The sequence below is a fragment of the Synchiropus splendidus genome, chromosome 4 (genome assembly GCF_027744825.2).
Source record: "Synchiropus splendidus isolate RoL2022-P1 chromosome 4, RoL_Sspl_1.0, whole genome shotgun sequence".
Taxonomy (NCBI): domain Eukaryota; kingdom Metazoa; phylum Chordata; class Actinopteri; order Syngnathiformes; family Callionymidae; genus Synchiropus; species Synchiropus splendidus.
The window spans coordinates 27,211,075-27,238,701 of NC_071337.1; the positions used below are offsets into that span (position 1 = coordinate 27,211,075).

The window sequence follows — 27,627 nt, forward strand, 5'->3', positions numbered from 1 at the left end:
GACTGACTTGTAATATGAAGCCTCAGGGATCTCGATTTTCATCTTACCTTTTTGGTCTAATGTGCTGCCGTACTCCACATCTTAATAAATAAACTATAACAGATGTCATATATTTCAGTCTTACTCTAGTGATCGAGGGGCACTTTTCTACTGTATTGTGATTTTTATTTCATGCATATTTTCATTGAAAAGGCCCCTGGGGGTGCAAATATTTTGCCAGAAAGAATGAGGTGTCCCAGCTAACAGCTCATGACAGCAGTTACTTGTGAAACATGCAGAAGTGGATCAAAGCAGGAAAAGAGACAAAATTTGGGTCACATTTCTGTGAATTGTGGAAACATGGAAAGTCTGACAAAAAGATGACGAGCATTGGGAAACACAGAAGCACAAAGTGAGAGCACAAGTGGGACAGTTTTGATCATGGGGTCGATGAGTGAGTGTCAGTGGTCAACCAGAATCACCTGGATCAGTTAGGGAACTGTTACGTTTGTCAGCGCACAAGTGCATGTATGAGGACAGTACGACTCTGGTGCACACCAATGCCTCACCATAAGTTTTTTGGGCACAAGAGAAATGCCAGTTTTGCGCAAGCCTTGTCGCCACAATGCAGGACAGCCTGGCTCCACCACAGGCATGGGGGAGGTAATACAATCAAACTAAAGCCAACCAAGAGCCCAGATGAAAGAGTCACAGACAGAGAAGGGGGAGACAGAAAGACAGGAGAAGGTCGACATAGATTGAGAAAAAGCCAGAATGAGCATAAAGCAGCAGCAAATGAAATGCATTTTACAGCAAAGGACAGATTTAAGCAGCCTAGTCACACCACACAACGCTTGCTGCCAAACAAGGGGTGCTGAAATTATTGCTCTCAGTTGATGATGGTCAACAAAAGGTTTGGTAGTTGAACAACCGGGCATTGTTAATGTTTGGATGTTAGACAGAAGACATTGTGATGTGTGAGCAGTAGGCTTTAAAGCTGCAAAATGATTGCAGGAAAACCAAAAACAAAGAAATTACAAGCATAACTGGAAAATAATTATTTTACTAGCAAATACAAGTCACTTGGGCAATTTTTCAAAAAGGCATAAGCAACAAGCTCCCATTTTTTTCTGCTTGGCTCCATGTAGCCAGCAGAGGGCGGCAGCACGCAATGGAGAATTTGCCTTGACATCGCTCAGTCTATATTAAGTAAGGAGGACGGGATTAAATAATACGCAATGGTTTTATGTCACAAATCGGTTGCAGATTTAAATTTGTTCACAACTTTTATTAACTATGCATAGCAGACGGTCGGCATCAGTTGTTTACCTTCTTAGATGGTGAAGTGGGAGTCGTGATCTGGTTTGTAGGGCTGGATGGCGATGACACCGTGATTGTGTTAGCAGCAGGTGTCGTGCTGTTGCTCACTGCAGCTGTAGATTTGCTTTTATCTGTGGAGCGGGCGGAAACACAAGGCTATCATTTATTGCATCCACAATGTCGAGACTGAACGCTAGATATATGTTGAACAAAAAGGGGAACCACTGAGTAGTGAGCAAAAAACAAAAAGCATACCCGTTTCAGTCTCTGACTCTGAGTCTTCCTCCTCCTCTTCCTCACTGGAGCAGCTTGATTCATCCTTCTTGCCCTCCTCTTCTTCATCCACCTTCTCTGGTTCCAGGGTCTCGATGCGTGGAGCAGTCTTCTCAGGTTCCAGCAGTAGCGTTTCCTTGCTGTAGGATTCAAATTCAACAGAAACACTGATTAGTAGTAGCAAAGAGAAAGCGCAAACCACTGGAAGTGTCTACTATCAATATAAGGATCAAAATTTCAAGAGTTCATAATGCCTCAGAATATTGCCTCGTAATTAACCAGCAATTGTCATTAACGCTTTTACCTCTTGATGGGCTTTAGTGATTGGTTGTTGTCTCCTGTTGTTGTCGTTTCTATCAATGGAGATTTTTTGACATCTTTCTTCTCACTCAGTAGCTGAAAGAAAGTTAGACTCAGAAAAACCCAAAATGGACAGATCGACGTGAGCCACACCTGCAGTGACTTACCAAATTCTGTTTCTTCTGTAGTTCTTCTAAATATCCCAGAACGTCTTCATCCGCAACATCGAAAGCCGTCTGGCCCTGTGCAACATTACAACATCTCATAATAGTACAACAATACAAAGAAAGATGGAGGATAGGGAGAAAATACAAACCATTTTATTAATTAGGTCCATGTCACAAAAGTTCTCCACCAATATCCGACACGCCTCCTCTTTTCCCCAGTGTGAGGCTGCATGTAGAGGAGTCCAGCCATCATAGTCCTTAATATTTACATCATACCCTGCTTGGATTAAAAGCCTGTATCGTCGAGGTAGAAGCGAAGGTGGGAGAGAAGGAAGGGTCAAGGAGAGAGGTAAAAATAGTTACGTTAGAGTAAGCAAAAACTGGGTTTTGTCGGCTTTCATTCTGTAAACTAATCTTTTGAGAGACTGCCAAGCTTTCAGCAGTGCGTCAGCACCGTAAACCTGTGCCAGACCGATGCGATGACGTGAAAGTATTCAGCCGAGTCCAAATTGAAGTTGGGAAATGTTTTGAGAACATTTAAGATTCCAGCTAATAAAACTGCTGTGTTGGGAGATACAATTGGATCCCTGTCTTGTGTTGTGCAGTCACACAGAAGGTCTGACATCTGAGAACTATCTATGGCAGTGGAGAGCTCGTCTCCAACCCCTCGAGCAGATAGACCAGGAGCTTGTTTCACCCTGAACTGAAACTGTAATAACGTTGAGACATGATGAAGTGCAGGGGCCCAATATGTTTGTCATGAACAAAAAGAAATATCTGATGCTACGCAACATCCTGGTGAATACAAAACTGCCACTTACGAGACTGCAAGAGTGCATTTGGGGATCCTCTGTGTCACAGTGAGTTAGGACCACTTGGACATAATATTGAGTTTTAACCATATTTTTTTTTTACAATGTCTTTCACATGTTTTATAAACAAACATGGATTTGTGTTTAGAATAATGAGACAGAAGTTCAAAATGAGTAGGTGAGTGCACACAAAACAGAGTTGTAGAGTGCACTGCACTGTAGATTATTAGGTTGTCTAAAACGAAACAACCATTTATTGATCATTTTTCAAGTTAGATTTTAATGGTGGCCCATCACGAGATCAACTGGAAAACAACTGATCTGGCTGTTTAAGCTTATTACAAAGGAGAGCTGAATTGTGGCTGTCTTTGGAGTCCTATAGTTCTGAACTGTAGTTTTTCACTAAAACATGACCTGTATTTTCAAGAAATCTGCTCAAGTTGAAATTGGACAAATTCAAAAAAAGAAGAAAAAGCTGACCAATACTTACTTTAAAACCTCAACGTATCCCTTAGCAGCTGCCACATGCAGTGCGGTCCCACCAGATTTCGCATGCCGGGTGTCTTGAATCTGGCCACTGTTGACCCATTGCCGGGCATCCCGAAGCATGACCCTTTCTTCTTCTTTTCGAGCTGCCTCAATATCCACTCCTAAAAAAAGGCAGGAGCATTAAACGACCATTAAAAGTTGGGGGCTAACATACCAAGTGAAAATGAAAAAAAAAAAAAATTGAAGGTCATTGAACATGATATTTTAGATGTACCATCTGTTATGCAAGGTATTTGCATCAAAGTGACTTATTTTTACTGTTATTGATACTGTTTACAACAACATAAAAAATATGCTGCTGAACAAACGCTAAACCAAACAAAAATATTCATATGAAATATCTTTTGAACAAAAGCCAACCCAAACAGCAACCACCTGTTTTGAAATGCAGAGAAGCAACTACGACGTCTGTCAACACTAAAGGGTGTTGTCAATAACGGGTATAACTGCACTACTGAGTTTGCAACAGAATAATGTCCATTTGAAGATGAAACAGAGCTGGCTGCCGTTGGGTAACTGGGTCAGTGTGCGTGAGCAGTGCGCTGCATGTAGGGCAGTCATGAAGACAGACCCGCATTGTCTTGTTGACACCTGGATGGAACATGAGATGGTCTGAAACAAACTGTTGCTTGAGTCAACAAATTGTCAGCTCAGCGTTAACTGTGGCAAACCACATAGACAGTGATCGGAGAAGAGCCCTGGGGAGGGACCAAAGGTTCAGCTGATACCAAAGATCTGTTTCCACACCCAACCATCCATCATGAGTGAGCATCTCCTGACAGGAGCTCAAATAAATAAAGAACCAGGGCCAAGTGTGTCCGTTGGTTTTTTCATTATTGCCTTTCTTTTGAATGGATTGAACAGGAAACGATAAAGGAGAAAACCAATGCAAAGTAAAAAACTTACTTGACAAGCCTGCTTTGGAATTACGAGGGGAAAAAAGCTGGTTGATGGGAATTGCATCCTATATATTTGTTTTCAGACTATATAGAGAGGACCGACAAGAACATTTTTTTAAATGTGATTAAAGTAATATTAAGACATTAAAGGATTACACTACATAATGTAGAGTGCAACAGTTTCCAATGGGAAGGTTAGGATGATATTACATTAAAAAATAGTGACAGCGATATTGAGACAGTATGGAAAGTCAAGCATTTGGAGGTGCAGCTGAGCTCCAGCTGAAGAAATGGGAGCTGGCCAGGTAGAGCAAGTTCCCGTGATCTCTTGGGAAGTTGCCTACACAGTGTCTATAAAAAGCAGGCAGTCTAATGGCCTCTAAGTAGGACTACAGAAAGAACAGAGTGGGAGAGCTGGCAGCCATTCAAAGCAGAGTTTTTACAAGAGAACAGCACATCTTCTACCTGAACAGTGACATGATAAAGAGATGGTTCATCAGACCAAAAAAGGAAAAGGGGTTGTTTCATACCACACCTGCGGTATGGCGGGCAGAGGCAACAGAAAAACCAATACAAAGAAGAGCAGGACAGCTGTATATTATTTTTGTCTCAACAGCAGTTATTGAGCTCAGGGCGAGAACAAACCAATTGAAAAAGTGAAGCAGGGGTATGAGCAGGCAGCATGGGTATTTGATTAAGTCAGGACCACAGCTGACCCTCTCTGCTAACAAGGTTTAAGTTTGAGACTGGTGTCTCTTTGAAAGGACAAAATCACATAGATGACAGATGAGTTACACAAGGGCACGTTGCATAACACTGCTGTTACCTCCACCACAAAGATGGATCTTCCATACCTGCCCGCAGGTCAAGTTTTTTTTTATTATTATTATTTATTATTAAACCACCATCCTGTTATTAGTTACAAAAAAGGTTTCAGATAAATGGGTGACGTGAAATCTGTTTGGTTGCATTTGCCCTCTGCAAGTTTGGAGTACCTAAACTACACAGTGAAAAAATCAGATGTCTAAATTGTTTTTAATTTGGGAATTCCATGTTTATATACCATTTATTTTCAACTTCACTGGATTATTTTATACATATAGCGAAATTCACCATCTTCTTCACCACCAAATATATATGAGAAAAAAAATGAGACAAATGGTGTGGATTCACTCCGCACCCACCGCTCACACGTATATGGATTAAGATGCAGCTCTCCAGCCCAGGGTCATGAAACAGGACAGTGAGGGGCCCCTGACAGACACAGCGGGTGTGTCAGCATCACAAGAGTCTCTTCCATAAATAGAAACACCTGACTTTTCACTTTCAGATGATCACATGAATGCACACATCATAGCCGCAGACGCGTTGTGCATTACATAAGTTTTCTTTGCGTGTGCAAGCAAATGGAAAAAAGCAGGTGACAGTCGACTCATGTCCGATTTAACAACAAACTGGTAGATGTGTGACATACAAACAGGCCCCTAATCTCACACAGGCACATATAGCCACACTATTATAAGCCTCCATTGTGCAATTACACAATATTCCCACAAGATTACGTAAGGACTGGCTTAATTCTTTTTGGAAAGGAATTCAGACACACAGATCACAAGTCTCATACATAAACAGAATATCTCTAGTCGGCAGGATATAATAAGACCAATAAGTGACAGCAGACGGGAATGGAAAAATTGCATTTCAACAATAAGGTCGCTGTAATTAAATAATGGAGACACCAGACACAAATGACTGGGATCTTAAAGAGTCATTCTACCACAGGTTTGCTCTACCTTGTCTGTTGATCTCATTCTGTAGGAGTTCTTCCATAGCCTCCTCCTCAGCAATGTCTAGAGGAGTCTCACCTTCACTGTTCACCACACCAACATTTGCACCCTGGCTTATAAGATACCTGCAACGACAAACACAAAGAACTGTTATCTTTGAGCAGAACAAACTAAATGTACAATAGTTGAAACTTAAGAAAGTGATATGTCCTTGAGGCGCAGCTTTTATTGACTTTTCATCACACATCAGGCGGAAGACAAATAGTGATGAAAGGTATAAAACTTGTGTCTACTAACTGAACAAACCACACCCAAGGACTGAATATCAAAAAGCATAGGTGATCATTGTAAAAGTATAAAAGTGTAAGTATATATTATAAGTCAACTGTATTAAAAAGCGAAAGATGTCAAGATATCTGAACAAAACAGAGGATTAAATGGCGCAGGAGAGATTTCTGCATGCTCATCCAAGACTAGGACTGAAATGAATAATCAATAAGAATTAGATTTCCTCCAGTCGGATGGTTCTGTTACAGCTTCTTGTAGGCCACGTAAAAAAGATTGTTTAAGGAGGCAGTCATCTGTTTCTTTTTGTTATACAAGCTACTCCATCACCACAGTGAATAAGTGATAACGTCGATGATTCAGCAAATAAATGTGAGGGCTAATGAAGAACTTACAGCATTCTACTAGGCTTTGACACAAGTTTTTAGCTGCTGTGTTTGAGTGTTGATAGATAAATGCCTAAACCAATTTGACAAGCAGTTATGGGGATTATGTCAGGAAGATGTCTCGGACGCTCACACATGACCATCACCTTATTGGAGTGGGGGGCTTTGTGTACCTAAGTGATTCAGGGGGCTACGTTGTCAGGAGCTTAGTGTTCCTTGTAGGGTCATTCATTGCTAACAGGTCCCTGATGAGCGGTCAGGCTAAGCATGGAAAATCACCACACTGTGGGGTAAGGAGCCTGAGTTAGTGCGGGAGGTGGAGCGTAACCAGTCAGATCTGGTGGGGCTCACTTCCACACACAACTTGGGTTCTGGAACCCAGCTCTTTGGTAGGGGCTTGACTTTTTCTTTCTCTGGTGTTGCTCAAGGTGTGAGACGCCAGACCGACCAAAGACCAGGTGGAGGGATTATGGGCGGTTTCACACTGCGGGTACTGTCTCGGGTGGCCTGAGTCTGATTCGCCCCCTCCCGTGCCTCAGGCGATGTCTCCCCAGCTGGCGGCGCTCTGCGCACAAGAGCTGGTTTGTCACCCACAACGAAGCACGTCTCAAGGAAGTCGTCGTCTGCTGGGCGACAACCTATTTACCACCATCAGCTCATCATTGACCACCTTATTTCTATGTCAATTCTTAACACGACGAGTCGGCGTCACCCCAGATATTAACTGATGACGGACCTACGCAACGTCTGGAACAGAATGTGGGGTATCACAGCCAAAACTAAACACGAAAGAGTGTTTATTTTAAGTTTATTTTTCGAGGAAATAACAACCTGCGTAATACGGACCGATTGATCCACACTGCTCTCACAACAGGTTGAACAAAATCAGAGATTTCTAACAATCGAGAAGATTTTAATCATTGAAGGACAGATCCAAAATCTTCAGTAACTTGGGAAAAATCGGCGTCCTTACTCTTCGCTGTCCTCATGCTCCGCAGCTGCGAGATCACAGCAGTGAAAACTGTTACTGTAGAGCGCAGCATTATTCATTTCAGCAACCCTCTCAATAAGAGCAGATGTTCATCAGCCTAGCATAGGCGAAAAGACGTGACGCGCTGCTGAGGTTTCACACCACAGTGTTCTGGGAGTTTGAGAAGTTGTTTTTTGAACGATGTTGTGCGCCCAGACAGCGATCAGACCCTTTACTGCCAGGCATTTTTGCGTAGGGTCGTGCTGTACATGTTGTTTCCAATTTCAATGTTGTCGCCTGGAGTGTGAAACTGCCCTATATCTCTACACTGGCCGGGAGCGTCTTGGGATGCCCCAGTTGGAGTTGGTTGATGTTGACCGGAAGAAGGGATTTTGGCGTGGCCTTCTGAAGCTGCTGCCCCCGTGACCCGGCAACGGATAAGCAGAAGAGGATAGAGGGATGGATACATGGATTTCTTGGACAAGCAGCAGAAATCTGCTTTTCAACGATGTGGATTTATTTACAAGCTCTTGCAAGCAGTTAAAAAAATATGCCAACACTATAGTACAGTATTTGGTCACTATTCAGAGGCCAGGCATAATAAGTGACAATTAACTGGAAATTTGGGTGATAAATGTTTGCATGAATAAGCATAACTGACATGCAGCGCTGCCGCAGACCATGTTCACCAGCCATAATTAAAAACAAGTACACACAAGAGGTTTTGACATTTGACTTTTGGTTGAGGAAATACTTTGAGACGAGAGTAAATTAGTTTTTACACGTTACAACAAGAAGGTGGCAGTCGAGCATGAAAGCCATGACTAACAAAGATGCGCGCAGTGGCCCAAGACAACATCTGACCTCCCTAAAACAATAGCATGAGGGCCGTGTCCTGCATTTACAGCGATTTAAGTGCAATTTTAGTATCAGCTGCTATTGTACTTTACTTCAAGTTGATTGTATCCCGGGAAGTGAGAATCAAGTCTCACATCTTTATATGGAATTACTATTTTCTGCACATTATAGTTCTCCTCAAAACTCAGGTCGATCTACGACAGACAAACTGGCAATAATCCAGCACCAACTGGCTGAGGTTGACAATCAAGTTAAGGACAGAATGAAGGCACAACTGAAGATTTCATTACATTGCTTCAGAAAGTTTTGCAATATATTTATTCACAGAAGAGCTTGTTTAATGTCGTCTCTACTGTGGTGTGGGTTTAGAACCTCTTTAACCTTTCATCATCTTGACTTCATCTGCTCCCAATAAAAGCTGCGGAAAGAGTCAGGCCTTCCTCATTAGGGCCGAACGCCACTTGAAAGCAGTCAGTGATGACTTCCCTCAACATGGTACACTATAGTTACATTTCAGTTGCTTGCCTCTTCCTGATTGGAGCGTATGCTCTCCTTATTTTGGATCTTACCTACATGACTGTGGTCCTACTTGCTGTCATTAAAGGTAATATTCCAATTATTTTAAAAATTAACGCGCGCAAGACCTCATCCTCAGTCAAAGACTCGAGTAAGGGTTGATTTCTTGCCAGGTGGTGGTAGCAGTTGCAGAGACAGGGTTGCGGAGGGCTTCCAATCGGAAGAACAGTGAGCTAACACAGCTGCTTATGCTTGTTTAAATATTCCCTGATAACACTGCAGTGCTTGTTCCACTCTATAACAGTTGATGTACCATAAAGGGAACAAAAGCACAACTGAAACAGTCCACAAAATTTCATTGGATGCTATACACCTGGGTCAAATTTGATCAGTTGGAATGTCTGACTGAAGTGTGCAAATTGCTGCTTTGTCATTTTACATTTCAGTTCAGCACTCTAGTTCTTCATAAAAGGGATCATATAAAAAATCTATAGGCAAAAGCAAAAAACTCTCAAGAGATGGTTAAACACCAGCTCACATCTTACACAACATCAGTGACAAATCTCACAGGATCTAGTAAGCAAGACACACATCATTTCCTCTTTAGGTTTTTGGCCTTCAACTTGGTTGCCATTGAAATACCAGTGAGAGTCACAAACAAGTTGCAAACAACTCATTGGATTTTGGATCAGTAATCCCTGAATATATCAATTCACTTTTAACAAATGTATTCATAGAGGTAACACTTACTCAGCTATGTCCAGGTAGCCACAGGAGGCTGCGGCGTGGAGGGGTATCCAGCCCTCATTGTCAGGCTGGTTGATGCCGGCTCCATGCTCCACAAGGAAAGTTACCATGTCTACGTTATCATCTATGCATGCCTGCAAGACAAAAGAAAAAGAATAAGGCCAAGGACAGATGCAGCATCATCCGCCTATTAACACATCCTGAGTATGGACACAACAGGCAGTGTGATGGAGTGTGTTATTGCTGAAAATTGCTTACACAGAAAAAGTTTTGAACAGTCACAGAAACTTGCAGAAATTCCTAGGAAAGGTGCTGAGAAATCCATGTCCTGAGAAAATTTTGTTAGATTAAAAAAATTAAAAAACATTTTCACAGCCCTGTTACATACCATAGAGGTGACATTGATAATATGGAAATCATACATTTTCCGCTTTGGCGTGTTTATATTATCATTGCTTTGAAGCCATATGTTTTTGCCAATTACTCCAAGTAAGGCTTCATAGAAGAAACATTTCCTGTACTGTCTGTTTAAGTATCCTGTTCAACCCATCCCTCCAGTGATCTCCCAGCGTTGCTAAGTCAACAGCAGCACTGACAAGAGAAACACACATGTACGAACACCAAGTGGCCTCACGTTCAGGGCACATGTCTATCGGGCTGGAATCCGTGTCCAAATTTGGGCTGTTTACAATGCCTTAGATGGCCAGGGTAGCAGAGTGCCTGAAAAGGCCTCACCAGGCTTATCTGTCAATGTGTGTAGTGGATGCGAGCAAGAGTTTTTCAATGAGCAGATGGACTTCAGTAGCACAAATGAGTAAAAAGTTAGCGTATTCCATTACATAGCTTCCACACTAGCTGTAGAGAAATCCAACTCTTTGTATACATGGAAAGCAGTGAGTGACATATACACTATTAATACCACTACATTTATGTATAATATATGTCTTAAGTTGAGAACTCGTGCAAAGAAAAACAACTCTTGAGAAGGTTTCCAACTTGTCATAATAAAATCTAACAGCTAATGAACTACTTTCACATTTGAAAACTGTCCAGAGAGTCATTTGTGCCTCACTTATCTCCTCAAAAGTTCTCTCTGGTTCTGATTCCAGGAATGGAAACGACCCCCTTAAGAAGATTGACGCATGCCTTGTGCAGCAACGAGAGTCTTTTTAATTCATCGTTTTCAATTAATATTTCCTTTCTGCCTTGTGACCATTCATCGTGCTTCAGGAGTTGTAAACAACCTTATATCCAATCATTTGGTTTGGAGTTATATATATATATAAATGATTAATAATGCAGAAGGTGCTGCTCACATGGGGACTGGAGCAGAATTCAGAATGTGAAAAATAAACAATAAAAAAAACTTCAAATTTGGATAAATATTTCACACTATTTTCTCCATTCACCTTAAACACAAACTCTTAATGCAAAATTAAGGAAGAAAATCAGACAGACTCTCCATCACAATGTGAGATGGGGTTCTGGAGTGAGTACACTTTATGGCGTTGGATCTGTGTCCCCATCTTTAATGTTGCACCTTTTCTGAAAATGATGATGTCACTGCCACACTGTTTCTCTCTATAAGTCATGATTTCACGACAGTAACAGCAGACTACAGAGTAGTGCTCATTTGACAACATCCATTGAGTTTATAGGAAATATAAGCAAATTTTTTATCTACTCTTTCATTAAAGTGAGCAGCGATCGATTGTTGAAAGCCTCATTCAAGAGACGAAAAAGAATTTAAAAAAACTTTCAACCTTCAAGTATCGACGCATAAATAAAAATACAACTAAAAACATCATCAATATGAATACAACTCTTTATACATAGAACATGTTCAATATGATTTCCATCATTTGCAATGCAGATGTTAGACCGCGAAACAGTTAAGCAAGGCTTTGCAGCACGTGAACGAAGAGTGCAGCGTCTCCTCAAATTAGTCAAATATTAGTAAATATAAGTCAAATTAGTCAGATGTCTGTCCGACGTCACTCGCAAAATGGATTTAGAGAGGATGGCATTTTGCTAAACAAATGAAGCAAGGTCTTGTATCCATTCACTTTCTACATCTGTCTTAGATTCATTGAAAATCAAATGCGTTGGTGTGAAACCTTCAGAGTTGCACATTTGTTTTCAGGATAACGTTTTTACAGTTGTCAGGATTTCACCGTTTCCTGACTTCCGACAGTGGTTTTACAAGTAGTGCACAATCAACAATAACAGTGAAAAAACAGCCAATTAAGCTCGAGTACTGAATCAGAGGAATATTGGTCTCGACAGGTATCCAAATTCAAGTGTCGGGATCGGGTCGGAAGTCACAACCAAATAGAATCAGATGTCACAACAGAGGATGCAAGCTTAAAAACTGATGAAGTCCAATGAAATGATCAAAAACAGCAGACTCAGGAAAAAGAAGGGCATATCAAAGCCAATCAAAAGCATAGCGGAAAGACCCAAAATTCCTTTCAGAGACATGAGATTAAGTCCATTTAAAGACAGCACACACAGCCTCCTGTTCATGGTTAATTTTGAACATAAAAACAGTATAGCTAAAGTGATAACCGATTGAAATGAACTAGCCTTGTCTTGGTATGGTGTTTTAGACATTAGACATCAAGGCAAGGGCACCACTAAAAAGCGCTGGATACAAGAAACTTCACACCTTGACGCAGTGTTGCAGTCACTATGCCTGGTCAGTGAGTGGCAGTGTATTTTTTTGGAAATCACTAAAAAACAGCACACTGCACATGCGACAGCCAAGTCGCCAATATCATATCAAAACATTCGTAACAAAATAACAATGTTGGAAAGACAGGACAGGACACATCAGCTAATATGGGCTGACGAGGAAGTGGGACTTAAGCTGAAAGTGATTTTAACTAAGAAGAGTGTAGTAATAAAGACCTTAACTGTGTTATACAACGCAGAAACACAGCAGACTCAAACAGCACTCCGGTGCACAGGCTCACGAGAACTTGCTACATTGGTTAACAGCAAGTTTTTTTGTTTTTTTTAAAGTGTATAAAAAAAATAATTAAAATGCATTGCTCTCAGAGGATGGATGAAAATAAGCCCTTCCTAGCAGAGGTGCGATGCAGTGTTCACTCTGCAGAAGAAAAGTCGACTATCCTGAACTATTCATGTTGTCATTTTAAACCTGTTCAGCCAGTGTTTCAGCCAGAGGCTTTGCAAAGCATGAATGTACCAGACAGATGGCACCAAAAATAAAACGTGGCAAATAGGATAGAATGTACTTTTACAGTGGTAATGTGTGAAGGTGGATTACTGTTATCAGAGCCTTTCCACAATCCCAGTATCTACTGATAGTAAAGGTTATGGACAGATGCAGCCACTCTTGTTGCCCGGACAAATGCTTTTAAACGTTCCTGAAGTATCCCGACCGTGTGCCAGGAAGCACTGCAGCATTAGTCCTTGATGTCATTTCTAATAAAAGGTTCACTCTAATGGAACCAGAGCCTTCTGGGAAGTTGATATATGAGCAACAGAAAATCTGGCGGCGGATCCACGTTAACATCTGCAAGCCGGTTGTGGTGAGACTTAAGACATTTTATAAAGAGGCTATCAAGTATTGCAATATTGAATGGCATGATGTATGGTGTGAATAGTACCATATCGAACAAGCCACATAAAACTTGGAGCTCGAAAATGTATTGAGGTAGAATTAACACTTCATGTCACATTTAATGACACTGACAAGGAGGGACATCGCACCTGAGGGTATTGAATGTTCACTGACAGGGTAGAACTAGAGTCGTCAGGTTCCTGTTATGTCTAATTAAACGCTTGAATAATTTTGTTGTTGACATTTAAAAACACCTGACAAGAACACTACTAAAGCAATGATGTTAACTTTCAATCTGGCAATGTTCAAGTCAAGCTTACCAACATTCTTGATATGTTTAAAGACAAAGCTTATTTTTGACTGCGTAAATAAACCATATGTTTCAGATGAAATGACAGCACTCATACATGGTTTCATGACATAGTCTTGTATTGAAAGGTAGACAGATTTACTATATCAATCCCAAAGAGGGAAAAGTGATTCAGGAGTTCTATTAATAAGAAAAGCTATGAGGGTGGTCGCAGGTATGTATGGTCGTCACTGCTTTGAAGCAAATCGTTGTTTTACAGAGCTTTGCATCGTTCAGGCAGGAAATCAGCCGATTTCCCGGATCTGGGACAATGTCAAGAAAACATTGTGGCAATTATTCGCATTTTACTGTAAAAGAGCAAGTGGAACTTTACAAAGTGTGCATCTCAAGGTTGTGTGCGCGTCGTTGAGCGAGCAACGGGATGGTTGTGAGCCCAGAAAACATGTCTCGAGTGTACAACAACCAAAACACCGTACGCTCAAGTCAGTGGCAGAGATCTAGCTCGATACTCCAGCTGCTCCCAGAGAAATGATTCTAAAAATACTAGTCATGCTCCAATCCACATTTTTGGACTTCCAATAAAATCCCAATACCTGAATTTGGATATCTGCCAATATCGATATTCCTCCGATCCGATACCAGATCTCAATTAGCTGTTTGTTTTTTTTCACCATGATTGTGGATTGTGCAACTAGAGGTCAGCGTCAAGGAAGTCAGGAAAACATAAAATCTTGACAACAGTATAAACATTGTCCTGAGAACAAAACAAAAACTCGGAAGGTTTCACATGGGCATTTGACATTTATTAAATCAATGTGAAGACATAAAAACATGTCAAAACATGTGTAGGAAGTTAATGGATACAAGACGCTGCCTCATTTGATCAGCAAAACATCATATACTCGATCTTGGAGCATAAAGACATCTCTTTCCCAACTGACAATTGATATCGGATGTCTGAAGATCAACATCGGAGATATTTGACTATTTTAAGGACACACACTGTGTTTGACAAACGAAAACCTCCAATGCCTTGTTAGTTGACCAGCTGCAATGCCTCTCGCTCCACTATATGTGTACTTTGGGTTCCAACTGACACATAAATACCACACATCCCAGTATTGAAGTAAGTGAGTTTTTGCTCTGGGTGCATTCTGCTAAATGCTGAACTCTCCGACCACTGCTCTGCGAGCTCACTCCAAACAATAACAAAAATTAGAATCAAAACAGTTATGATACAACTAATGACACGTATCTGTACTGAAAGAGTTCTCAAATGTCAGTACCTGTCCTCAGTCGGCAAAAATAATATGACATCGCCACATACAAAATTAGTTACTTAAGCAACACAATTATGAGAGCCGCAAGTACTGAAACAGTTGCAGCACTGTGTTGACTCCTGATGATCCAATTTCTGTTAACAGCCTATGTATTCAGTGATGTTGTCACAAGTCCAAATCACAGCAGACTCCTAGAATGGTACCATCCATGTGGTCAGAGCTACTAAGTTCACAAAAAGCCCTTGCTACCAATTGTACAGAGCTGTATTTAGCAGCACTCAACATCAAGGGGGCACTTCAATCCCAACTCCCTTCTTTAACTTCCTCAAGTGGCACCCTCCCAAGGAGAACTTGAGCTGCCTTCCTATGTTTTACTGCTGCGACGGCGGACTGCCATGCTTACTACAGCAGTTCGAAGGAATAGCTGTTTGCTGTTTATCTGTGTACTGCGTTGCTATGATTTCCAAGCATGGAATTAAAGGCATAGAAAACAACACATTTTTAGCATGCATCCAACACACTTCGACATGATGTGGGAATGAAATGACATAATATTTTACTTACATCAAAGATGTCCGTTAAAGTCATTTGATATTTATCAGAGGCGTAAATGGCGCCTAAAATGTTAACTACCATCAGTTTTCTGGAGAACTGCATGGAGCAAAGCAAAGACTGACGTTTTAGATTTCCCATAAGAGGTTTCACCGCAACTACATCCACAGAAATTGACACCATACAAAGCCACCAGGTTATTCTTGAGCACACTTTAGACCTAATTTACAAGTAAAAATGTCAGTAGCAAATTTTTTGCACTTTTCTACGTGGGCCAACAATTATATTATATCTAACACTTGGAGCATTTTCAGTAATCCTCAATAATCCATTTTAAAAAGTACATAATAAATAACATAAAACACAAATGGTTTAAACAAAAAGGAATGCAACCAGTCAAAATACAATTCCCTGCTTGGAAATCAAGGCCAATTTTGCAAAATAGAGGCAACAACAGCTCTTTCAGACTATTAAAACCTGCTTCACCTGGGCTTCTTAGTACTACAACTTCTCTTTCAACCCTCTACACCAGGAATCAAGCCGGCCCGCTGTGGGCATACCAGCAGAGAAATTCCCAGATAAGTAATACTCCTATCCTGGGGGCTTCAGGCATCAGTGCTCTGGCCACTCCTAGCGGTCAACGTCATCAGCTCACAGGCGCGCAACCACTTCCACAAAAGGAATTCCTTCTTCTCGCCGCCTATCTGCATGTACGTAGTGAGTGTGTGATGGGTTTGCCTTTGCATGTGTGCAGATGACAGGACAGGTATTAAATTACACAACAATGTGATTACATTACATCCATTAGCACAGAGAAAGGCTGTTAATTTTCTCAGTATTGCCTATATAAATTAGTATGTTTAGATTTGAGACAATGAGCTTCCAGCTTCTGTGCTATTGGCAGAGTTCAGGAGGCCAGAGGGTACGGTAAGGGGGAGGGTTGGAGTGCTGCAGGGCGACCAGCTGGGTCTCTCCACTAGATGAGCTCTGTTGGGAGCTGTAACCAGACTACATAAGTGAGCACAGATACACACATACACACTGCCTTCTCTTAAGCTGCTCCTGCAACCAAGGACGACCATATAAGGCCCTGGGATTCCCATGGAAAAAGTGTACCAGGACTGAGGAAGAGGGGGTGTGGAAATGCCGGCAAGACTGGAATAGCTTCTCTTCATCTTCCTATAGCCAAAACACTTTAAAATTCAGCTTCCTCATGAGAGTTTCAGATATCTATATGCAAAGGGCACTGACAAAATTACATACAAGAGAAGCCTTATATAAAGTTCATCTGATGAGTAACTAAATCGCAGCTACTTCAATGACCACGATTACATGCAAAGACTAGCCCGATTAAAGCAATACCTCGATTACGCCATCGAGTATGATTGCAGTGCGATGTCCCGGTTTACGTGCCGTTGACAGACAACCAAAAACATTGAGTAATGTCATCTTCTTGATAAGGGGTGGCACCATCAGCCCTTAAGTCATTCTGGGTAAACCACCAATCAAGTTAGAACAAAGGGCTGACAGGTAGCAGGGGAGCATTTCAGCACAGTATATCGGAGTCTACGCAGCCATAATGTTGGCCGATCAACTTAACAGGCCCAGAATCAGCGCATCATTGCCATCATCATAGTCAATACAGTAGGAGCGGTTCCATCAACAGATTGCTTCTGGATTACAGTAAAGTCACAAGTTTCAGAAATCAATATTCAGAGGAGACCGTCTTGTTCGCATCGCAAGAATGATATATTATACAGAGATGTATAGCATGTGCAAATACTACCTCACTACACAGCTTATGTTGTCGGTGTCAAGTTGAATAATGCTTGATGCACTGATTATCAAAAGGGAAATCTGGCACAAAATCTGAACCACAATCCCATCAGGTTTTAAATTTTAATGCCACTGTTGAACATTCATGCAAAAGAGTCGTGCTTTAGATCATCGGCCTGTGTAGCAACCACGCTAAGTGATCGTGATGAATGTTGTGTCTTTAAACCAACAAATCACACCAACGATCAAAATGATCTGAGAGACGGTGGTTGAAGACAAATCTACACATCTACAGATCACAGACATCGAGAGTGGCAGCTCTGTTATGTATTCCCTGCAGACGTCGACAGAGTCCAGTAACACAAACACCTTCTCGATCGCAAATAATGTTATTAGACCTGCCGTCACTTATTCCTGAGACTTGCTGACACTTCAGTGTTTACTTCTTGTGGTGCAGCCAACTCTGATTGGACAATGTGGGTGTAGAAACAGATGTTTTTAAGATTTAACAAAGGAAATAAAACAAAAAGCTGGGTCCAACATGAATTGACGTAACACTGACAAAAAAAATATAAGAAGATCAACACAGCAAATCTCATTTGACACTTTGAACTCACAACTGCTCTCCAGGCAGCGTTTGAGGTCGATAAAGCCAATGCAATTGCTAGACCACTGCCATGGTCTGTGCAAAGCTACAGCAATGAAACTCATAGCGTTCATGGTTTTAGAAGACAAACCTTTTTTGGTTAATGCAGCGCTTGGGCACAGAAATAAAATGCAAAGCCAGACTCATCCCCAACCTGTGAGAAACATTTGCACCACATTTGAGTTATTTTATTTACAATTTCGCAAATGGAAAAGCAAAATATTGCTATATTTACAGATAATGTTACGTTCAAACATTGAAGATGAAGTGTAAATGGAAAACATTTTTTTTTAAATAAGTATGCATCAGGCTGGCTTCTCAAAAATTGGAGATCCGGCAGAAAACTGTGATGGGTGCATCAATTCTTTATATATAATGCAATAAACATGGACTGAAAAGATAAGCTTATTTCTCCACTCTGCAGCCCTCGGTATGGTGTTTCTTCACGCATACAGTGCCCAAATGCACCAGGTAGCCCGCAGAGACCAAGTGAGGAGTCCACAAGCCTGTGAAAAAAATATCTTCATATTACAACATCATGCACCAAAATGAACATTTTTGGCCAAAGCAAAATAACATTCAACGCCTGATACTAAGTCACTATTTTATATAATTCCAGTAGCCATTGCTTTTCAAAAAAGCACAACACATGTTTTCATTTATATTAGGCCTCCCAACAAATGTTGCAAAAAACTAAAGCACATTCAAGTAGATAAACCAGCACGGCATCTGGGCTCTCAGCAAGAGTCTGTTCCAAAGATGTGCTATGCGTTTGACAGTTAATTTTACTTCAGCGGATAAAGTTGACTTTCTTAATATGGCTAAAGAGTGGGCACACCCCAGTGACACACGCGACTGTCTTAAATCACTCTATGCTGTGCACATACAATGTTAGATGCTCCGTCTAGGAATGTATTTTAATTGTACAAATATCTCTTCTTTTTTGCCAGCTTGGTGAACATATCCCTGTATTGTTTAAGCAACCTTGACCAGTCTCTCTCACAACATTACCTTTAAAAAGCTAACACTAATCAGCAACTAAGTCCAGGCAGCAAAACAAACATTCACACATACTGCTGGTTTGCCAAGCCTGCGTGAAGGTAATTTAAAAACAAAAAAATCTGATCTCAGTAGCAAAGTATTAACTGAAGATTGGAAGTCAATGCAGTTGAGGTCACAATAAAATTCAGGACCAGCATGTGTAGGAATGACAGACACACATTAGTGTGTGTTCAGTGATAAAGGCTGGGGAGTGGAAGAAAGAGGCTTACTACTGGAGCCTCGCAGAGGAAATGAGAAAAATAAACAGGCACTTCCTGTTCCTCTTTGGCCAGAAATCTCCAACACCCTGATCCCCCATACCACTACCTCCTCAGTAATGGTAGGACAGATAGCATCTGCCACAAAATAAATGGCCAAATATGCAGGTAACTTCATAAAGATCATAGATTAATGTGAATTGTAAATATGCCAATTTATATATTGTGTCTGTAGATACATTGCATCATAGCGACACACATAACTCTCAATCAGTCCCATTTCCGAAACAGACTGGAGTCTGAATTAATTTGGAGAGAAAAAAAATGGAAAAAACGTTATTAGAGATTTAATACGCGCAAGTATGATGAATAAATTAATCAGTTAAATAAAACGCAGACACATATATAAAGCAAATGAAAGACACATATATAAAGCAAATGAAAGCCTCAGGGCTAGAGCATCTTAATTTTACCAGATCTATGTAAATTAATTCAACAACAAGTTCATATTCATTCATTATTCATGCAACACTCAATTAGCTTAATTTAAATGGATTCAGTGACCTGACATTTATGCTCTATAACACAAATTGAATTTCAGTCAGGCACACTGTCTTCAAGGACTTCATTTGACATCCTCATAGTATGAATTACAGTCAGATTCCACTGTGGCGGTTGTTTTTGACAGGGCAAAACGTTGTTTGTATTAACAGTGCACAACAAACAATACATATAAAAATATTCAGTTAGCCACCAGGCTTGCGGGAATTGCTGGAGCAAGGGGCAGGAATGCACCCAGGACAGGTCCCCAGTCCATCACAGAGCACACACACCATTCATAAACACATAGGGGGAATTTGAGAGTGCAAGTAACCTAGTGAGCATGTCTTTGGGCTGTAGGCGGAAACCGGAGTACCCGGAGAAAACCACTGCAGACACATGGAAACCCAGAAAGGTCCAGAGCTGGATTCAATCCCAGAACCTTCTTGCTGAGAGACACCGGTGCTACCCATCGCTTCACTGTGCCACCCCACATCAAACAATACAAACCACAAATGAATTGCAATATTATATTCTGATCAAAGGCCACTGGCCAAGACTTCGAATTCCAGTTCAGTTAAGCACTCAAGAGATACAAGAAAAAGTAATATTGACCTCCTGTAAACATTCATTTATAGTATTTCCACTTGCTCAACAATCAACATCACAACCATTTTTTTTCTAAGTGCAATAGTGTTCTACATTGCATGTATTTGTAATTTGTAATTTGTCTGTATGCATTGTTTTCAATTCCTACTTCTATTTTTGCTAGGTTTTAAAATACGCCCTTCCAATGATGGGTGTATGATATGCACAGTAGAGTTAGAGGTTTGAAGTCTGCCGGCAAACCCTGGAATAAAAACAGAAAATTCCTGTGTGTTGTGAGTCAGTATTAACCCAAAATGTATTTTAGCTTCTCAAAGTATGGGTGATATTTATTTGGATAAAACTGTAGAAATGATCACCAACTGTGCTTTGGACAAACCAACACGACAAGGCAATCACTAACTGTTATTTAATTTGCAGGTATATATTCGGTGATCATCTGCATGAGTCAACTGTACTGGCTCTGTAAGATCAAGAGGAATTAACGTCCATTTTCAGGTGATCGAGTTAAAAAAGTTAAAAACACTCAGCATGAGGCATGTGACTGCCGCCAAGCCAACAACGGGATGGCTTCAAGAAGAACCCGGCTTAAGTAGAAGACAGACACTACGTGCCATGGGGTGGGGAAAAAAGAGCTGAGGTCATCCCACAAACATTTCGCAGCAGTTCAGTACTATGTGTGGCTCACAAAGGTGGGGGCAGAGCAAATGTATGGGGCTTCTTTTTAGTAAACCATCTAACATAACAATAACCAGGTAAAAGACGCATCAGAATAAATCAGTATCAATTTAAGCAATAAAACCACTGACACAAAAAAAAACATTTTTAAATATTGATATTCTACAACTCAATGCTGTACACACTATGTTTGCCATATACATGATAGTAGATAGAGTATAGATAGATAGATAGAGTTAATGGAAAAGCAAATGCAAGTCATTGCGCGGTCAACGGTGTACCCAAAGTTTTGATGTTAGCATGACACAAACAGCAGGTTTGCTCTGCTGTGGAATTCTTAATACGACCCCAGGTGAACCAGTTCCAACCTGCAGCGACACTCATCTCAAATACCTTCAACAAATCCAGGTTGTTCCAGTTGCCTTTAGCATGTTTCAAACCGTGCCTTTCCAGTTGTGATTAAGAGAAATAAATGATAATAAAAATAAATCAAAATGTAAAAGTTCAGAAGGTGAGCACAAGTTATTCCAATATCACCCAAGCAACCCTGACAAACCATTCAGCTCCTGTAATCAGGTTCCTGTTACTTGTCGCTGACAAATTTTAATGAACAAGAACTATAATGCAAATAAATACTGCTTTAACACCTTTCTTAAACGAATCAGATTATATTTACCTAATAACAAAGGCGAAGTCATAATTTAGTAATTAAAATAAATAGAAAAAAAGCATTGCTTATAAACATTTCTGACCAAGTGCACAAAAAAAAGAAAAAAATCCCATGACATGTCCTCATCAGTCAAGGACCTGGCATGTTGCAAAACACTGACGCTGAAACACTAGTGGGACTTCCTGAAGTTGATTATGGGTTTGGCGGTGAGGATGAATGAAACTGAGCAGGGCCAGCTTGACGGGGATAGACCTGCCAATTACACACAGGTAAAACGCACATGTTTCAGAGCTTCAGATCTAAAATTATCATTCAATGACTCAGTCCTAACTGGAACATGGCATAGCATGTGTTCATCAAGACTCAATTGCCAACTACAAGACAGGAAACGGCCGTCATATTGCCGCTTACAGTCACGATGCGGTGTAACAAACTGAAATGTGAAATTAGTTCGAGTTGTGTCAGATACAAAAAAATGACATGCAAAGCTGCAATTGTTCTTGTTGTGAAAGATTACCAGCAACAAAAGATCCAAGCAAAACAAAGAACAATAAAATCTAGATTGTCTTAATTCCAATCCATGAATTATTAAGTGGCATGTATTCTGCAAGATGTTAGCCATGCATGACTGGTCATTGCAACTGTAAGGTTTATAAATGACTATGTAATAAACAGACAATACAAGAATCAAAGATGGAGTGACTCTCTAGATGTTGAAGTCAATATTCCTCAGTCATTAAAATTCACTCTTATAGTAGATCAGCCATAGACTAGACAAAGAAACACACAGCTTCTAAGCATGGTGGTGCATCCACTCACACAAGAAGAAGTCTCTGATCCTGTTCCGACAAGAGGTCTATGGAAAGGCTTTGCGTAACGCACAGCACTTCTGAACCAAACTAGATAGAAGATACAGTACATGTCCAACAAAATGCAGTACTACTAGCTGATCCATGTACTTACATACATGGTTAGTCTTTATCTGTACGGCAGATAAACACGCAAGAATGTTATATGCAAGGAAGACCGCCGCGGAGCTCTCCCTTACTGGGATCCAGAGTTGCTGTGGGTGAGGATTCTGGAACCAAGGGTAATGGAAGAACACTGAGTTTCAGAGAGATGTGTTCCACAACTGATGCACTATTTGATGAAGAACTAATACTTGCAATTGAACACTATTATAAAAAACAAGTATCTCTGTGAACAGTTCCTAACAGCTGAACAAAACAAGACAAAGCAACTGGAGGAACTATGTAATGAAATGTGAGTCACATTTGTTTTGCCTGTCTGCGTGAAGGGGCCTCTCCACATTAAATTGAGGGATTTCTCCCTCAAGCACAGACCCAGTAAAACTTGAGGTGAGAGACGCTAATGTGAAGCCTTCATCAAAATGATAGGGACACGTCGACAGCATTTCAATCGTTGAGGTCTGCGGCCAACAAGCACAGCTGAGAATCTCAGTGTGGAGGGCTTTAGTGAGATGCGCCACAATTATGTAATGTGCTAATATGAATGATGCTGGTTGAGATGGAGAGAAATGTAGCCAGCTTGTTGTCCTCCACCAAATGCTTCAATTGTTCCATGGCAACACTCGTGAAGCTGATTCTCATTTTGAACTGCAGTGTGCTGCCAAAGACTTTCTCTGTCGAGTCTGTTATGCAACTCCCACTCTGAACATGCAAATCCACTAAAACAAGTGACTAGCAACTTTGCCGGAGCGTTGTCATGGAGATTCTTCATGACAATGTTAATAGACCTTTAAGAGGTAGTGAGGGAATGTAGTGTCATCAGAGCCAAGACATTGTAACGCTCAGGTCAAAAATGTGAAGCCCCCTGTCACCTTGGTCCTTGAGAATCAGTGAAGGCCTTCAACACTTCAGAGAGAGTTCAGACTGTAGGTCCATGGGTATAATTATTGAGCGATGCAGTAAACCATTGCAACCTGTAATTGACTTGATGGAGCTCAGTGGGCAACAGTCAGCTGGGCTTTGGCATGGTGTGGGGACCAGCAGGCCACAGAGAACGACTGGAAGGGAGGGGTGTAGGTGACAGCTGAGGAATGTCGGCCCTACTCTCTGCTTGCCATGGTTTCCAACGACTGTCATGCGTGGAATGCACAGGGTAGGGAGACTTGAAATGCTACCCTTCGGGACGAGTTTAGCCAAAAGCATCTAAAATCCTCTTTTATTCAGCATGGAGCCACTTACACTCCAAATTAATACAATGAGACCAGTCATGTATGCATATCTGTAAATATCAGAAGCTCTCAACATAAAGGATTACATTACCAAATGCTCAGAAATTTCACATAAGGGGGATAGGGCAGTGAGTACAAATTCAGAACATGTCTTCAAAAGTAATCCAATATATCATCAGTCATCACAGAAGGCCTATGATTCATACGCTCACCACATTCATATAGAAAAAGTGAGCCAATGCAGTCCAAGGGAACAAGAGTCACACACAAGCATCACTGACTAAAAGACAGGTAGGTGGACTTGTGCAAGCACTATTCATTAGGGCTGCAACAACTAGCCAACACAGTGGACTAAGATCAATAATAAAAAATAATAATAATAATAATAAAAAAATAAAATAAAATAAAATCTGCAACAAATTAATGAGTCAGCGAGTCAAATCAAAGGACACACATCTTTCACGCGACACTTGGAGTAATTACAAGTTATTTCTAAAGTTTCAAAACAACATTTAACACTATACAAGTGTTTACAACTATTTACAATCTTATTTACTATTCAATTTACAGGACTATGATACGTGGCCGTTTTCGTCAACCTGTACATGTCGTATGTCGATGCAGTCGTCTAATAGTTAAGGTAGTCTAAGACTAATCGACTATGAAAATAAAAAAAATCCTTAGTTGCAGCCGTAGTATTTATAACTATGTCATAGGTCAGCAGCGCTGCTGAAGAAGACACATTAACCAGCACAGTCATTTGACACTATTCATTCATTAAAACTACAAGAGGAACACATGCAAAATAAAAAAGACGGCTTCCATATAAAACTTTAAATCAGCTTTCAGTGCAATGACTGTGCATTATTGACAAAACTAACCAGGTAAGTGCCAGCATAACACTCAAGGAACACATAATCCATTTATATCTGAGTATATTATTTTGATTCACTATTTTCTGTTCTAATAATCACTAGCATGGGACACCGAGTGAAAGTGCGACTCGAACACCGACCTGGACGACGACAGAACAAAATGTAGTCGTAGCATAAGAACCGTACACAAAGCTTTTGTGGCTAAATATAGTCAGAAGCCGTATAAACTCGGCATAAAGCAGTGGCCGACGGTGAAAGCGAGCTGCCATTTGCACTAAGTTGGGGACGTGCAGAGCCTCGAAGACTAGCTCTTAGCCTGTCTGTGATCACATATGTCCATGTCGATTTACACATTATCACGTCTCCCTTGTTATTGTTCTGAGAACGACGAGGTTTTGACCAATTGATACATATGACGGTCATTCAACCAGCTCGTGGAAAGTCGATTTACCCTTAGCTGAGCTCCGAGTAGCTTAGCATGCTAAGGCTAACCTTCACGTCACTCTGTGAACGACATGTAAATTGACCGTTTTGTTGAAACGGGTCGTAATATTGCAAGTAAATCTAAAACAAAAAAAGCTAATTTTGAGACTAACGGTGTTGTTGTACGTAACATTCGAACTTAACTACGGTTAGCTCGAGCGATTAGCTTCTGAGCTGTTGGTGGTTTCATTACCAAAACAAAGTAGCATTCAAATGACAACAATTCAGTTGCAATACGGCGATGACTGGAATTCATGACTAAAATTCGGGATGCGACACGACCGAACAACAACCGGCGGCTATGATTCATTGCAGTGACACACCGCTTTAGCATTACAGCAAATAGACTGCACCCACTGGTGAGGAAATTGCATTGGAAGTCAAGGAACGTTTAACATCGGATGAAAACATTGGCCTGCGAAAGAATACAATGCAGACGTATATGTAAACGGCATTGTCAGGGCAAGGGCGGGGAGCTTGTAAGGAAATGAATCTACCTTTGCAGGTCATGCTCTCTTTATTCCTGGTGCAAAGTCATAAGTGCCACGGTGAACATCACTAAGGCACCAACCCAATATAAGAGCAGCTATCAGAGAATCTGTCACCAGATTTAGACCGCTGATTACTATGCGATGATAAGTCGCAATATTTTTTTTGTTTTATAGCAATGAATTGATATGCTGCGCTAACAGGATCGTAAGAGAGCAATGTTTGTATTAAATAACACCAACAAAACGCGTTGAAGACAAACTTGGTTCTATGTTGTTATCCAATGGAAAATGTCAAACTGCAGCATTGCAGCAACTAGACTGCACCCACAGAGAGAGAACAGACGAATTTATTGAGCAGAACAACCACATTGCGCAAATGTAATATGCTAGATTTACTTCTTGTTTGGGACCCAAGTTCTAAAAGTTGTCAACCAAGCCCTTGGATTTAAACCTCGGCGCCCAGCGACATCGAATCGTGTGGAAGTTTGGAAGAACGCTAGGCAAGTAAACAACAACTTCCACTAACTTGACAGGTGTTACAAGAGCAACTGGCAACACTCGCGTATCTGGGGTCTGCAGAAGCTCAACCGTGCTAGGTGACGGACACATCGATCAGGAACGGAGTGAAACAAACCTGGTGGAGGGCGGTGAGACCGTCAACATTGGCGTAGTTGATGTCAGCGCCGCGGCCAAGCATTCGGAGCACCTCCTCAGTATCGCCGCTGGAACAGGCGGCCAGAAACACTGCGCCATCATCGAACTTCACCTTCGTCTTCTTCTTCTTCAGAATAGGCGGCTCCATGTCCGTCTCCGAGCCGAGCCATCGCTTTAATTGCTCGTTCCTCTTCTGCTTGGCGTCCGCCATCTTCATCCCCCTCCTGTTCTCGGGCGTCTTATCTCTCTCCGAGGGAGGATATACTTTATAGAGCCACTATCCCCGCAGCAGCGCACTGGGGCGTGGGAAGGGAGGGCTGGCGAGGAGGAGGGGAGCGCGGTGCGAGAGAAAATGGCATCTCGCGAGAGTTCGCAAACACCGAGATTCTTTGTCTGAAACGAGGGCTCCCGATTTTTTGTTAAAAACTATATTTACATCTTATCATCAAATAATGAGTAATTAGAGAGTTAACACAGAACCAACACCAACCCTGGATACATATATATATATATATATATATATATATATATATATATATATATATATATATATATATATATATATATATATATATATATATATATATAAATTCAAGATTATAAACATGTTTTCATCCCTCTAACTCAAGATTGATCTTACAGATCATTTAGAACCTAGTGTTTGTTATTATTCATAATCCAGATAACCAAAACAATGGTTTTGAATTGCATCAGATTAGAAGAAACTCTGCTACAACGGCAATGACAATGGCAACAATGGGATAAACACAAACAACCTTTCTTCTGAACACAATCAAAGAATGGCTGAGAAATATTTTTGATAAGATAAAACCACACATCTCAAAATCACAGATCTCTCACTGTGCTAAAACTGCTTTTAAATGTACTTCTCCCAATGAGCTGGATTGCTGACGCTCATCTCGCGAGACTCACACACCGAAGCATAACGTCATCTGCAGGAGATTATGAGGGGAGAGTGAGTTCAGTAATCCCTCATAGAGTGTGTACACCAAATAAGACTAGAGCCTGTGGATATATTACATAACATGGAACTGAATGGCAAGTATTGGAGGCCAGCACAGTTGCATATGTGACCGGGTATTTGCACTATTTCATCTGGATGTTCTCAAAGCTACTGTCAATTTGCTAGTTTAGTCACCTTGATTCGCAAGA

At 40.9% G+C, this 27,627-nt stretch overlaps 1 protein-coding gene across 5 annotated transcripts in view; it reads right to left on the minus strand.

Moving 5' to 3' along the window:
- Window positions 1-26,773, minus strand: part of ppp1r12a (protein phosphatase 1, regulatory subunit 12A) — a 39,707-nt gene extending 12,934 nt beyond the window's left edge. For all 5 annotated transcript variants that reach the window (XM_053863106.1, XM_053863107.1, XM_053863109.1 and 2 more), the window contains exons 1-9: window positions 26,435-26,773; window positions 9,852-9,982; window positions 6,093-6,211; window positions 3,342-3,501; window positions 2,189-2,333; window positions 2,040-2,114; window positions 1,877-1,968; window positions 1,555-1,712; window positions 1,309-1,430 (exon numbers count right to left, since the gene is read on the minus strand). In XM_053863106.1, coding sequence (XP_053719081.1) covers window positions 1,309-1,430; window positions 1,555-1,712; window positions 1,877-1,968; window positions 2,040-2,114; window positions 2,189-2,333; window positions 3,342-3,501; window positions 6,093-6,211; window positions 9,852-9,982; window positions 26,435-26,671 — 1,239 coding nt within the window. In that variant the 5' untranslated portion in view covers window positions 26,672-26,773. The remainder of the gene's footprint in view (window positions 1-1,308; window positions 1,431-1,554; window positions 1,713-1,876; window positions 1,969-2,039; window positions 2,115-2,188; window positions 2,334-3,341; window positions 3,502-6,092; window positions 6,212-9,851; window positions 9,983-26,434) is intronic.
- Between the last annotated feature and the right edge of the window lie 854 nt (window positions 26,774-27,627).